At 51.0% G+C, this 14,823-nt stretch overlaps 1 protein-coding gene across 12 annotated transcripts in view; it reads left to right on the forward strand.

Annotated features, from left to right (window-relative positions):
• The window catches only part of LOC106630510 (hydrocephalus-inducing protein homolog), a 71,512-nt gene that overhangs the window by 53,797 nt on the left and 2,892 nt on the right, over window positions 1–14,823 (forward strand). For 10 of the 12 annotated variants that reach the window (XM_074551097.1, XM_074551096.1, XM_074551095.1 and 7 more), the window contains 19 exons: window positions 945–1,104; window positions 1,210–1,382; window positions 1,544–1,742; window positions 2,421–2,523; window positions 3,043–3,142; window positions 3,622–3,790; window positions 4,071–4,309; window positions 5,378–5,450; window positions 6,066–6,270; window positions 7,294–7,526; window positions 8,113–8,264; window positions 9,198–9,390; window positions 9,951–10,053; window positions 10,656–10,907; window positions 11,239–11,381; window positions 11,715–11,936; window positions 13,115–13,275; window positions 13,788–13,888; window positions 14,425–14,809. In XM_074551097.1, coding sequence (XP_074407198.1) covers window positions 945–1,104; window positions 1,210–1,382; window positions 1,544–1,742; window positions 2,421–2,523; window positions 3,043–3,142; window positions 3,622–3,790; window positions 4,071–4,309; window positions 5,378–5,450; window positions 6,066–6,270; window positions 7,294–7,526; window positions 8,113–8,264; window positions 9,198–9,390; window positions 9,951–10,053; window positions 10,656–10,907; window positions 11,239–11,381; window positions 11,715–11,936; window positions 13,115–13,275; window positions 13,788–13,888; window positions 14,425–14,809 — 3,366 coding nt within the window. Of the gene's footprint in view, window positions 1–944; window positions 1,105–1,209; window positions 1,383–1,543; window positions 1,743–2,420; window positions 2,524–3,042; window positions 3,143–3,621; window positions 3,791–4,070; window positions 4,310–5,377; window positions 5,451–6,065; window positions 6,271–7,293; window positions 7,527–8,112; window positions 8,265–8,608; window positions 8,827–9,197; window positions 9,391–9,950; window positions 10,054–10,655; window positions 10,908–11,238; window positions 11,382–11,714; window positions 11,937–13,114; window positions 13,276–13,787; window positions 13,889–14,424; window positions 14,810–14,823 lie in introns of those variants that run through there. The other 2 variants (XM_074551099.1, XR_012582467.1) reach the window with 2 other exon arrangements.

Below are 14,823 nucleotides of genomic sequence, written 5' to 3' on the forward strand. Positions count from 1 at the left end.
GAAGTGCTTTGAGCTCTGCAGGTAGCCTGTTCTAGCAATTATTCTGTAGATGGTTTTGTAAACCTCTCATTAATCTCTAATTATTAATAAGATTTTATGGTTGACCTGCCAATAGGTGTCGAGGGGAACACACAGCAGGAATTACATTTTCCTGCAATGACATTACGTGCTCACTGCTGGATAAAAGCTGCATAAACACACTGTCATTGAAGCTATTGTGTACTTCTACTTTTACTGTCACTTAAAAAAAAAAAAAATTTAACATTAAGTTCTTATTTCCATGGAAGCTCTCGAGGGCTAGGTCTCTTTTGACAGCCCAAGGAAATGAAACTGAAATACCTACAATCTTTTTCCAGGTTGATGGATGGTCTGGGATCTCTCTTTGCCTCTTTAACCCTTTCTCCAAATTCCTCTCTCTAACTTTCATTCCAAAGTCATTTCCACACCTGAAAGAAGAATCATTTGTTATCTTTTTGCATTCCTCTTAGGAATTGATGCTTTATGTTTCTTTCTCAGACTCTGAGCTAACCCATGAAATCCCAAGTACTTTCATGACTTTCATGAAAGAGATTAGCTAAACTCCTTTTCCAAAGGCCTTTCCTTATACCCTGCAGGGAAGGCATCCCAAGAAGGAGGGGGAAAAAACCCATGTGTCTGGTATGCTGTTATTTTTCTAGGCACCCTTGAATTAACGTTGTGTTAAAAACTCTTGAAGTGGCCTGAGCATGATCAGGCTTCTGGGCTGGAGGCACCGAGTCCAGGGGAAGGCATCAGAGTAAGGCAGGGATGAGCACTCGCCCATGCCCCTGACTGGGATCCATTTCCATCACTTGTCTGTTAGAGCAGGGTCTCCCAGCACTGCTTCCTCGGGTGCACACGGTGCTCTCCTCGGTGTGTGGCAAAGGCAACGTCTCCTCTGCAGCCTTTTCCCCTTTTGTGGACAGGTACAAGGCCCTGAACTGTCCCGGCAACTCAGAGAAGCTAACCATCCTCAACATCTCCCCTATGGACATAGAGGTCCACTTCTCCTTTGAGAATGATGGGGAAGCAGAGACATTCCTTCTGGACCCTCCCAGCCTAACCCTGAAACCAAAGGAGAAGCAGGTAGGAGAAGGGCAGGTAGAGCAGGCACTGTAGAAGTGCCCAGGGGCTGCTCCTCCTGCTCACACTCAGAGCTCCTTTAATTTCTTCCTGTGGGGCCGTGTCCAGGAGCTGACCATTTGGGCATACCCCACTTCCCTTGGCTTCCTGGAAGACAAGCTCATCTGCAGCATTGAGAAGAACCCAGAACCAGTGGTCTTCAGCCTGTGCTGCTATGGGGTGCATGTGAAGCTGGAGATCAGCCCCCCAGAGCTCTCTTTTGACAAGCTGCTTCTGCACAGGTCAGTGATCCCACAAGCGCTCCAAGACTTGTGACAAAGAGAAAACGTTTGACTCTGGTTTCTGGGGCATGGATGGAGCTGCTCCAAGTTGCATTCAGTGGCGAGGCTGGTGCGACCATCCAGCAACTGATGCCAAGTGCCTTCCCTTCCTCTCTCTGCAGGACTGACAGCAGGACCTTGGTCCTGAAAAACAACAGCCTGCTGCCCATGGCCTGGCAGCTCAATGGGCTGGATTACCTTGCTGAGAACTTCTCCTTGTCACAAGATAATGGCATCCTTGATCCCTCCTCAGAGTTGGAAGTGACAGTGCATTTCAAGGCTGAGCAGATTGGCATAATTGAGAAGATCCTTCGACTAGAGGTGAGAGAAACTGTGCTCTGCCTGGCAGAGCAGGGCACAGTGAGCAGCCACGTGCTCCTAGGGACAGAGTCACGAAGAGCTGCACCTGCCAGACACGAGGGTGCTGTGACCCCAATTTCTGCCTCTGCACAGCATTTGCCAGAACATGCAGTGCATCCACATCCCCCCAGATAAGCAGACACTTCATCCTGAGCCTGTAGCACAACCACCTTGTCCCTGTGAATGGTTGAAGGCTGTTGTCTGGTTGTACAGACTGTAGCGTGATCTCTACGTTCCTCCTGGACTTTGTCTGAAGCCCTTGCATAGTGCAACAAACTCTCCCCCTGGGATTTTGTTCCCCATGGTTTAGGGGCTGCATTTCGGACAGGGTGCTAGGTGATTGGAGATTGCCACCTGCTCTGAGACACCTCACACTTTTTGTGGTTGTTCTTACACCCCTGTGCCTCTCAAGGATGCTTTAGCAGCAGCATTCCCTGCTGCAGGAGTGCAGAGTTGGGCTGATAGGGTTTTTTACTGCAGCAGAATCTCACTGGGGTAGCCCCTGAGAGGAACAGGTTAGCAAAGCTTGGGAGTCCACCAACGCTTGTGAAGCCAGGGAGGCCATAGGGGAAGCAGCCAGCAGAGACAAGGACTTTTCAAAAGAATAATCTGAACAATGTTTGTTTCTTGCTGCCTCAGGTTTCAGATATAGAAAACGTCCTGGGGGTTGTCCACACTGAAAACATTGAAATCTCTGCAGAGGTCTACGATGTTTCTCTGACCATTGACTTCATACCTGAAGGTCAGTGGATGCCTCCCAAACAAAGCAGTCCAGGTGCACTGCATTACCTTGGGAGGTGGGCAGCCAAAGCACTGGGATGGGATGGGATACAATGATGGCATGGATACATAAAGCATGTACCCTGCAACCTGCATGAAATAAAGCATTATCAGGTCTGTGACAGTCTTAAGTCTCTCCCCTCTGAACTTTGAAGTGTGCAGCTTCATGTGCAGATTGGATTTTGGGGCTTTGAAACAACAGTGACATAAACAGGCAGTTGGCAATGCCCACAGGCGTGGCACAGCAAATAAACTAATTGGATTTGTGCTTGGGAGCGAGGAAATGAAAGGCGAGCTCTTTAGCTACTAAGCCTGCAGATATTTTGAGTGTGAAAAGAAAAGGCAGCTGGAAAACACTTTCAGGAACAGAAACTTGCTGGAAGGGGGTTTGCACCAAGACCTCCATGTAGCTTGTGGCCTGTTGTATTCTGCAGCAGCTCACAAATACCGTGTTTGACCTCACTCTGTGGGTTTTCTTCAGGTCCAGAAGGAAGCTTGGAATTTGGAACCATTAATGTCATGGATAACGTGAAGAAAGTCCTAAGTTTAAACAACAAAGGGGTATACAACATTGAGTACAGGTGAGTCCTGCTGCCTGGTAGTGAGCATTTCCTTGGGTTCCCAGGCCTGCATGCTCTGTCAATTGCTAGAACTATTTCCGTGCTGGCTACCTCATGGTAAATACAAAACCTGAATTCTCTAATCTCAATTATTCTACCAGAGAATCCAGCCACAATCCAGCAGTTCTTCACAACTCAGTAGGAACCCAAAGGAGAGCCCCAGAAATTTCAGCCACTGAAATGCTGAGATTCATTGCCTTTCTTTGATGGTCACCTCCTTTCCCTTTCTGAGACTCTGTAAGGAAGGGAATGAAAAATGTTGGTGTCAAGGTTTCTTGCAGTAACCTCATAATTGTCTGCACTCTCTGTCAAGATCCAAGATTCCCTGAGCAGAGCTGGACTCTCCCTTTTTTTTTCTGGTCCTATGCAAAGTCCTGGCTGTGCTGGTGGCACCAGTACTTTTAACTGCAGAGATCTCCATTCCTTCCCTTTCTCCCCAGGTTCATGCTGAAGGGTGCAGGTCCCAGGATGCGAGACGCGGCATCCCACTTCACTGTTGCGCCTCAGTCGGGCGTGCTGATTGCCTCCCAGCCTGCTGTGAATGTTGAGATGCTCTTCCACCCCACCAGTGAAATGCTCCTCAAGAACAGACCCATCCTGTACTGCCAGGTGAGCTGCCTGGGCCAGGCTGTGTTATCACACGGTGCTTTGGGAGTGTGAACAGGATAGATGTCTAATGGAAGGAGGCCTTTAACTGGAGAATCCTCTCTCCTACGTGCACAAAGTCTTTCAACATCATTTGGGAGGCTTCCTAAGTGGAGCTGAGAATGTGATTCTGGAGGAGATGCTTAAACAGGGAGGGGCAAACTGGAGGCTGGGGAGGGAGGCTGGGGACTGGGGTAGAGGCTGGCCTCTTTGCATTGTTTACCTGCCCTTCCTGTGGACACAGGTGACAGACGCCAGATTAGGTCGAGGAGGCCAGGTTGTCGCTGACATCCCACTGAAGGTGTCGGCCAAAGCCGTGTACAGCGAGTACAGCATTGAGCCTGCCTCACCCATCAACTTTGGAGCCATGATCAAGGGCACCAAGAAGAGCCAGACTGTGGTGCTGGAGAACAAAGACATGCTCCACTTCAAATTCTGCATCCGCCAACCAGCCGAGGATGCATCTACATCAGAAAGCAAAAGGTACGAGCAGCCCTGACCACCCTTCCTGTCTGAGGAGGCACCACCCTGCAGCAGTCCATGGCCTGAAACCTGAAGTCCGGCTAGCGAGAGGGCGACCAACAGCCCACTGCAGTCGGTGGGAGTCAGTCCCGGTGGCAGAGCCCCAGGGCTGGCTGCTTCACGCACCCCTCGGCGTCAGTGGCCTCGGGCTGTGCCTGCAAGGGACGAGGTATCGGCCAAAGCTGCTGTGCTGGTTGAAGGACAGAGTCAGACACTCCCCGGGGTCCAAATGGGTTTAATGCCTCTGGCAATCCGACGTGGAGGGGCCAGCGACCAACAGGGAGTGATAGAAGACAGTGGGGGAGGACAAGGGTTTTAAAGGGAGGTGGAAACCGAAGGAGGGGTTTACAAATTAACCAATTAGGGAAGGTCGGGGGATGACCTTAACATAACAGACAACATAGTGAATCCAATAAGTACATATTAAAGGAGGGGCCCCGGGACCTCAAACAACCATGACCCCTAGTGAGACGAAGGTTCTGGAAGACTGGGAGGTGTGGGGGGTGATTGACTGGGCCCGGGGAGGAGGAGAAGTTTACTTAAAAGGGAATAAAAGGGAGGAGAAATTATATAACATAGGTAATTGACACAAACCAAGGGCAGGGATAACCACAGTAACATAACTGCCAGCAAGGCTACGGCAGGAAACTTAAAGGGGAGCAAAACCATCTTCACAGAATGGGGGGGGGAACAATACATAACACGAGGGAATATTACAAAAACTTAAAAACACACTACAACACCACCCCACGGCTGGATGTGGCAGGCAGCCAGGGGACCTGGGCTGTTGTGCATTTGCATGCCTGGCTTGAGGAGAGGGAGCAAAAAAAGGCCTGGGTATCCACATGTGTAGTATGAAGCTGGTGACAGAGCTGCTCAGTCCAGCAGGTGCTCTCAGTGGGTGCTGCTGGCTGCTCTCTGGGAGCCAGCAGGACACAAGGCTTTCCTCTGTGAGCAGGAAGGCCAGCTTTGGCCTCAGAGAAAGGCAGGGGAGCTCAGATGACAGATACCTCTGCTTTCTCCTCTCAGCTCAAAGGAAGGGGAATCTGCTCCATTGGCTGCTAGGCTCTCAATAGCAAGGAAATCAAGCTCCTTTACACAGGTGGGTGACTCCTGCTGCCCAGCAGTGCTGCTGCAGGGGATGTGAGAAGATGCTGCTGTGCCCAGGCTGGGGCTCATCGCCACAGGGTGGGATGTGGTCTGCAAGACCAGTATCTGCTCAGTCCCACTGACAGTCCTGTAGTCTGGCTCTGACCTGGAGTTGTGGGGTCACAGAGGGGAGCAGGTCCTGTGTTTGGTAGCTGCAAGCCAGCATAGGTCTGTGAACACCTCAGAAGCAAAAACATCCCCCTGAACTCCCAGTCCACAGAGCTCAGACAACATTGCTTTTTCTTCTTTGCAGTCCCCTACCTCTCTCCCATCATTTCTCACAGGTATTTCTGATCTCCTCTGTTACATCTGGAGATTGAAGGAGCACAGCTACCACCTTAATTCTTTACACTTACATTCCTTTCTCTCTGCCCCCTGGGACGGATTTGTAGCTCTTCTTGGCTTGTTGCTCCCAGCCTGGGGCTGCCTTTGGGCCATGAAGTCATCCTTCCCTGCCCTGGGACTGGGTGCTTGGGCCCAGCTGGAGGCCAAGGCAGGACATACTCTTTGGTGGGGTGCTCAAGGCACAGCTATCAGCCATCAGCCTCTCCTGGAACTTTTTCTGCAGAGTCACCTCAATCTTGGCATGTTCACGGTGTCCCCCTGCTCCGGCTCCATCGGTCCGTGGGGACAGCAGAAGATCACAGTGGACTGCTTCGCAGGGCAGGAGGGCAAATGTGAGGAGCAGCTCTACATTGACATCCCGGGCAGAGACCCCAAGGAGAATCCCCTGGGCATTCCCTTCACCCTGATTGCCGAGTCCTGCCTCCCAGGTACCTACTGCCCTCAGTGCCCTTGGTCACACCTGCTGCTGAGCAGCACCTCAATGCCACGGTGCCGGATTATTCCGACCAGCTCCCGGCACCGACAGCACGGGCGGGCTGCCCCCAGAAAGCTGCCCAATCCGGGCTGCAGCTGCAGGGCACGGCCGCTCTACGGCTGCCGTGGACTGCAGACTGTGCCAGGGTAGGGACAAGGATCAGGGAGAGGCCCTCTGTATGGTTCCCAAAGAAGTTGACTCGCAGAGGTTCAGTGACAGAAAGGGCAAACTCAAATGCATACATCAGATGATAAGGGGAAGGAGGTCTCAGGGGAGGATACAATCTTAGACCAATAGGGAGAAATTGGAGGTGGAAGACAAGGCGGGGAATGCAGCAGTGTTTAAACCAATAAAGGGCTGCAGGGGAGGAGAATAATTTAAACAAATCAGTGGGGTTTCAAAGGATGCAAGATTGATAGGGAAGTGTCTCGAGAAAGAGGCAGGCTTGGGGAGGGATAGACATTCAATAGGAGGAGGAAGAGGGAACAGAGGGGCAGATCTTTGGAGAGATGGGCAGCCAGGGCAAACCCAGTAACACAGGGGAGAAAGGAACAATCCATCAAGAATAAAATATGCTATGACAGTATAAATAAAGAAAGATTACAAAACTTACTGCTAGAAATGCATTACAATTAACAAACACAATGCTACACCTCAACTTACTGCTTGGATAGAGAGGCATGCTAGCCCTGGTGTCCCAGCTTAAAATCCTCAGAGGTTCCAGCCCTCTTCAAGTCCACCAGTGGACTCATCCCTCTCAGGCTGAGAGGGATGCATGGAAGGATAAAAGGAAAGCAATGCTCTCTAAGACTGAGGTAGACTGAGCTCCATCCTCACAGCCAGTTCCCCCAGCCAAGGCTGGGTTTAGCAGTCACCCGGGCAGAAAGGGCTTATCAAGCCTTCTGAGAGGCCAGCAGGGTCCAGATAAACTCATCAGGGAGGCTTCTCCATGCTCATCCCTCTGGTGTGTCCCCAGGACTTGCTGAGGATGTGCTGTTAATCTTTGAGGAGTACCCGATCTGCAGCAGCACCGACCTCGACCGCAAGATGCAGTCGGTGAAAGGCACGGGCCTGTTCGTCAGAGATGAGAACAGGTTCATCTTCAACAAGGTTCTGGTTGGCCAAGAGGTAGAAGCTCATTTCAGTATCTACAGTGCAAGCAGCCTGCCATGTGATGTGGTCCTCTCCATCAAACCCCTGCCTGGAGAGGTAAGAACAGGAGGCCAAGGTGGTGGTTGCACTCTAAGGGCCGGGTGAGAGCCTCTTTTGTTCTCCAGATGCGTTGCTTCCTGTGGCCCAGACTAGTGTAGCTCAGTGCAGGTCAAACTGCGGGGGAGAGCAGCAGAGCCAGGGAACAGTTGTGTGGAATTGTGCATGTCTTGGGCAATGTTTTGGCTCACACCTCTGGGTCTTCAGTGGGAGAAGTGAATCCTTCTGAACCTCTCCTGGAAGCACACGCAGAGAGGGGCTCTTATGAGCTGACATGCCAGGGCTCAAAGCAGAGCATTTCCTCGGGCTCCCTGGCTTTTCCTTCTCTTTGAAGGCCAGTTCTGGGTTAGCTGCAGGATCTTCCATGCACTGCCCATCTCCCATATAGGCTGGGGAAGCTTCCTGCACTCCAAACACACAATGCTTTAGCACAAGGTCAGCATTCCCTGGGAGGACGGGAGCCTGCCCAGGGAAGGAGGAAGGAAGACACAACGTCTGGGGCTGTTCTCAGTAATGCATTTATGTATAAAACTGTGTCATCTTGAAAGGTGTTTTCTCCTAACACTGCTCTCTGGATTCCCCCAAGGAACAAATCCCTATCAACAACGTTTTCAAGTTGGATCCAGTCAAGATGTCCATTCCTGGCTCATCCTATGCTGTTGCTACAGTGACCTTCACCCCGCCAGATGAGCAGAACTACAACTGCACTTTCAAGGCTTCCCTTGTCATCCCCAAAGGGTAACTGACCCTGTGAAATATTGGGGAGGCCTCACTGATACCTGCCTCTCCCCTGGAAAGGCACAGACCTCTTGTTAGCTCTAATGCTTTCAGTAGCCTCAGGCAGAGTACTTGGCATGAGATGATCTGGGAGGCAGTAACTCTTAGATAGAGCAGAAAAATGAGGCTGATGGTTTAGCCTGTATGAGGAACTAAGAAGACAGGCAAATATTAGGTAGCCAACTGGAAGTTACTGAGATGTGCTGCAGCTGAGCTGGGGGTTCCAAGGACAAAGGCTTGGATGAAGCAGTTTCTGTACCAGCAAGTCAGCAGTCACACTTTCCTCTTTGTTTCTGTAAAAATAGGTGATCCTCTGTGATTCCCTGGCATTCATTAAGCTGTTTTATGTGAGTGATTGGAGCTGGTATGAAAGAGGAGTCTGGTTCCTCTGCTCTGGGACCTGTGTACTGGGGCTTTGGCCTGCTCTTCCTCAACCCTTTAGTGGCTGAATTGGAACAAGAGAAGTCTAATTGCTAATAGCAATTGGTTTTTTTACTGCTCATGGAAATGATATTTACTGATGGTAATGATGATGTGTTTTTGCCTTCTTGCTTTTGTACTGCCTTCATGCTGTGCTTTTGCTTGTTGCATAAGTTCATCTCAGTGCAGCCAGGGGATTTGCCATATGTCATCTGGTGCCTCATTATTTACCTGCTGTACTGCATAATTCAATGAAGTGAAATTATTTTTAACTGTTATTGTGGAAGGCTCTGGCTCTTTGGAGCAGATTCCTCTTGTGAATGGCCTTGAATGGATTGGGAAGAGGCTGGTGGGGTCCATGTTGTGGGGTACAGGAGCACCAGGAAGGGAAAACGCTGTGGCCCTTGTTGCTTTGCCTGCCTAGTGAGAAATGCGTTAGTGCCAGCTGAAATTGTTTCTGTGCCTCTCCTGCAGCCCTGTGAAAATTAAACCCCAAACCGTGACCTTCACCATCAGTGGGAAGGCGCAGGAGGCGCAGCTGACGGTCGTGTGCCCCCGCGCTCGCAGCAAGAGGGGAACGGCCGTGCTGCGCTTCAAGAGGCACCACGTGGGGACATCCCAGAAACTGCCCCTGGTCGTACGGAATGATGGCATCATACCTCTCAAGGTGGGGAGGACCTGCTCAAGGAATGGTCTGGTGTGGCAACGAGTGCTTGTGGCACAGGGGAAGGGTCCCAGAAAACACGGCAGGCCTAGGAAGAGGTGTCAGAAATTCTTTTGAAGCAAGTGACTGACATCTGTTCTCCAAGAAAGGAATTCTTGGAAATTTTCCATCCACTCTTTCTTCTTTAAGTTGAACACAAGAAAGGTGGTGGAGTATTTTCCCCCCGTCTCTCAGGTCACCTTTTGTTCTCATGGACATGTGTGATTTTCCAGTTCCATTAGATTGTATTTGATCCCAGTTTACTACATTTGAAGTAGACTTGGATGTGGTTTAATTACATTCTGCTCATTACTTTCTGTCCTGTTTGGTTCTGTGTCAGTTCTACCCAGATGCCTCTGAACTTCCTTTTTTCTTGTCTGGTTTGACTTCACTTTTGTGCTAAGTGCTGTTAGTAGTGGGAGAGGTGCTGGGCTGCCATGTGGGACCAGCAGCACTGTGGTGTCAGTCCCTGTGCCACCCTGTACTCACACAGCATCATTGTGCTCTGGTTTCCCTTTTCTCAGTTTATGTTACGCCTGGAGCACGAGTACGGAGCGTTCTTCTTGAAGGGCAGGGCCTCCACACTCGAGGTATTCCGCACTGAAGATGAGGACTCCATCATAAATGGTAAATTCATTACCCATTAAATGTGATCATGCAAAGAGGAAAACTCAGCCAAGCCTGCTCTTGGCTTCTCTGAGCAGCAGCCAGATGTTAGGCACAGTTTTGTTCCTTGGGCTCTCTGTCCCCCAAGCTTTTCTTGGGGCCTTTTTGCAGGGTTTCCTCCTAGCAAGTTGTAGGAAGTTCTTGTGTTCTAGATGTGGGGTGTTGAGTTGTGGGGGACTGTCACTACCACAGTGGACCCTCTGAGGTATTTGCTGTATGTAGGAAGGTACCAACCTGAACAGACACAGCCCTTGAGCACACAGACAGCCAGCAGAAGCCAAAAGCACTCTTTGGCTCAGCTTTGCATATGGCTGGAGCTGGCTGGAAGCAGATGGAATGAGGGCTGGGCATCAGCCTGAGGTTAAGCTGCTTAAGTGATGATGTGTCTGGAGGTGGCATAGGCACAAGGTGTCTTGTGAACATAGAAGAAGATCTGGAACCACTGGGGGTAGAACCTGTGCTTAGAAGGCAGCTGGCTTCAACCTCTTATTCCTCATATCTCCTATGGAAATATTTCCTCTGTACAGCTGTATCACTTAACTCTGATTTCCATTGATGTGCAGGGAGCAAGCCCACAAAGCCTTTCTTCCTTCTGCGTCACGGGGAATCAGCAGTGTTTGATGTCATTTTCAAACCCACCCTGGCTCAACGTCTGGAAGGGGAGATTCATCTGTTGGTGGCCGACGCCTGCTCTAACAAGAGCCTAGTAGAGCTGGTGGGTGAAGGCCACAGAGACAGATTCATCTTCAGAGGACTAAAGGAAGACACAGAGGAAAGGGATGCTAAGAGCAGCCTGAATAAAGACATCATTGATGGTAAGAGAGGAGAGGCTGCCAAGGTGGAGCAAGGAGGAGGACAATGTCTGATCATGTGTGTCCTCCCTCTAGCCAGGCCTGGGCTGTCACCCACGGGACTTGGTGGCCTGTGGGCATGGCAGCCATGCACGCAGAGCAGTGTGTGCTGTGCTGCACGTTGCTGGCTTAAGGATGTGTCAGGGTGTTTCCCTGGAAGTGGTGGGATGGTGGACTCCCTCCAGAGGGAGGAAGGCTTGGAGCAAGGAAGCACTGAACGTGCAGGTGTCTGTGCATGTGAGGGGCTGTGTGGAGCTCCCTGCATGCTGAGATCCCTTGCTCTCCTCCTTTACAGCTATCAGAGTGAATCACCTGGACTTTGGGCACTGTCCTGTCGGGAAGTGCTGCCGCAGGACCTTCGCCATCAGGAACCGCACCCAGCACCAGTTCCTGCGCTTTGAGTGGGAGGCAGACGGCCCGTTCCACATCTCCCCCAAGGTGAGCGTGGATTGCTCTGCCTTTCCCCACTGCTCAGGCCCTGCCCTGGTGTTCCCAGGAGCTGGCAGGGAGTCCTCACATACCACTGACAGCCTGTTCCAGTGCCATGTAGGAGATGCAGTCCCTGGCCTGGCTGGGCCAAGACTGCCAGCCTTGCAGCAAAGGCTTCATATTATGGCAGGTGGCACCTTCTGTTCACACTTTTGTCTATCAAACTTTGCATTAATCCACTCTGAGGCGCAGATTCCTGGCACAGCTTCTCACCACATCAGTTCCTTTTGCTGGCAGTCCTGCCCTTGGCAGTGCTTCCAGTTTGGTCTTGACTCCCCCTAGGTGGGACACCTCCGTCCTCGCCGTTCCAAGAAGATCAGAGTGTCCTTCAAATCAAATGTCCCAGTCACCTACAGGAGGCACCTTGTGAAATGTAAGGTGACCAAGATCCAGTTTCAGCTGCCACCAAGGAAGGTTCCGGACTGGGATGACCGAAAGTGCATTGTCACATGGAAGAGTACCCCCAGGAAAGACCCAGGAGACAAATTCTATAAAGTGCAGAAGGTAAGAAGCAAAATGGCAAAAAAAACCAACCCAGCTTTTACAAAAAGAACCACCATAACACCATCACTGCTGGCGGTGTAGCTCCTGCTTCCTCTGACATCGGACAGCTGTGAGGTTCACCAGCAGTGCAGTCCAGGGGAGAGGTGGATGCACAGTGACTGGATGCACTCACACAGGAGGGGAAGCCTTTTGACAAGAGACCTTTAGCCACACAAACCATCAGTCTGTGCCACAAGCACAAGTGTTGAAGCCCATGTTGAATGGGGGACAATGTTTTATGATTTTATCCCATTTTATGGTGTTAGCAATGTCTTCATCTCATTTGGTGCCTTTTCACCAGCAAGGAGTTAAGTCTGCTGCACTCTGTCTCTTCTTTTGAAGCAGAGAGAAATCCACTTCTCCTGCATATGCTGGTGAAGTCCAAGTTTTGTCTCATGGATACCAGAGAATTTGGTTGTAGTCTCTGTATTGTGTGGGATATCTCATCATGGAGTAGCTCAGGCACTGTGTGACAGTATGGAGGAGTCCAGAGAAGGATCATCTCCAGAGACTCCGGGTTTTATTTTCATTATTGCCATGCAAACTCATCTTGGGTTTGGGACATCAGAAGGTTCATTCTGAGTTTCTGGACCATTTTAAGGCTTCTAAACCATCCTCTTTTCTATCAGAACATCTGCAGTTGGAGACTTTCCTAGTGAGATCTCTCACATCCCAAAATGCCCATCCCCAGCTCCCAGCAGTGTGGCTGTTGCTCCACACAAGAAATCTGGAAAGCACTTTCTCCTAAGAAAAGGAAAAGGTGCTTTCTAGAACTCTTCAGTCTTGGGGTTCTTCATCTACAGAGCTCCAGCAGGGGAACTTACACCAAATTTTGAGACCTGCTGGATTTATAGGGGACAGGAAAAGAGTCAGTCCCTCTACAAGGCTGAAGGACAGGGACTGGAACACAGCTATAGTCTCCATGGGGACATTGACAGCTGTGCTAGTGACTGCTTGGATCAGTGGGTAGAAACAACTGCTGTAGCAGAGCAGTCCCAATTTTGTCATCTTTCCGGGGAAGTAAAAGTGAATGGTCCTTTCTAGTCCCGCTATGAGGCTGAGCTTGGAGGGCAGAAGATTCCCTTCCAGGCCTGACCTTCTGGGCTCTGCTCAGTGACTCCTCCCTCCTGTGTTTGCAGGTGGTCGAGCCAGTCCCAGAAACGGATCACACTGAGGTGGAGGGTAGCACCCAGGAGGCCGAGGTGTGCCTCAGTGCTGCTGTGGCCTACACCCAGTTGAAGACGAACACCATCGTGGTTCAGTTCAGGGACACCTTGCCCTTCCACACAAGGACAGCCACGTGAGTGCTGGAGGCCAGGCACAGCTCCTCCTGGGAGCAGGAGCTGCCTCTGCCCAGGGCTGGCCCAGTGCCTGCGTGCCAGAACTCTGCCCCAGCCCCAACCAGCACAGGCCCATTTTCGTGCACACAAGGCCAAGCAGGAGATGGTGGTCAGGAGAGCCTCAGTGCTGCCAGACTGTTCTGCTGAGAGCAGCCATGGGTTTGCTGTCACTGCATGTCACCTGTCCTCAGCTGCTCAGGAATAAGTTTGCAGTCAAACCAAGGCCTATAGTCCAGAGTAAGCCCCTTAGCTTCCATGTCCTGGGCACCATGTTGGCCCTTTCCTCTTAAAGATCCAGACTTGGAAATACTGATTAGGGCTGCCCAGGACAGCAGTCTGAGCAGCAGGGTTGCCTGGGGAAGAAGGTGCTCCTCAGCAGAAAGTGATACCAGAAGTTCCTCAGACAATGTTACTGTACTATTTGCTTTATATTTATTGGACATTTTTTTTACTCCTCCTTCTTGCTTTTCAGTTTCAGAATTCACAACACAGGGAAGGTACCTCTGGAATACTACTGGGAGGAACCTGCAGCTAGTAAACCAGTGAAGAAGGGATACTCCGTCGCTCTGATGCGTAAGGGCATTTCACCCCAAAACATGAATTGCTTTTTCATCCTTGTCCACACATCTACTTTCATCAGCATCTTCCCAGCTGCAGCTGGAGAGTTTTCTCCTTGTCCCTCTCTGCCTTTCAGCCTTTTCTCTTCTTGCTCTGCCCCTTCTGCTCTGCAAAGGAGCTGAGCCAGGCTCTGGGGAGAGCCACGTGCTGGGTCAGGACTGGGAGGGGGACATCAGGTCATCTCTTTGAGAAGTCTGAGACTGGGAAAAGCAGTGATGTAACGAGTGACCTGCCCTGGAGCCACTGTCTGTGTGCAGTTCCTCACTCCAGGGCAAATGCAAAGTCACTGTCTAAAAGCAACTCTCCTGCTTTGGCACAGGAATGTGTGCTGCAGGCAGAGACCCTGCTCCCAGACACTATTTCCTGCTAGAATAAAGGACTTGGCCAGAGATGCTCCAAGTGCATCCCAGCTCTCTTCCACCTACGTGCAGCAGGAGGCGGAGTTGCTGGGAACACAGGTCTTTGAAAGGTGTTCTGTTGCTGCCTTGCAGGTCGGTTCCTCTCCTCTAAAATTGTAAAGCATCGCAGAAAGCTGCTGCGTCGTTACTGGCAGCGGCTGGCCCGTCCTCCTAAAGTGCGGCAGCAGCCTGACAAGAAGCAGCAGCATTCCATGTGGTGGCAGCAGCTGCAGGATTCCAAGCAGCAGCAGCCCGAGCAGCCAGCCCCTTCCAAGAAGAAGAAAAAGACAAAGCACATCTCTCTGCAGCATAGCAGTTCCTCCATGGAAATCTTCCCAGATCTGACCGATGAAACACCGGCGGCACTGTTCTCCGTCGACCCCTACCGCGGCACCCTCGCTCCTGGCCAGATGCAGACCTTCCACGTGCGCTTCTCCCCGAAGGCTGTGGGCAAGTTTAAGACCATCATGGTGTGCAGGTGGGAAACGTCTC

Source organism: Zonotrichia albicollis, chromosome 13, assembly GCF_047830755.1.
Source record: "Zonotrichia albicollis isolate bZonAlb1 chromosome 13, bZonAlb1.hap1, whole genome shotgun sequence".
Taxonomy (NCBI): domain Eukaryota; kingdom Metazoa; phylum Chordata; class Aves; order Passeriformes; family Passerellidae; genus Zonotrichia; species Zonotrichia albicollis.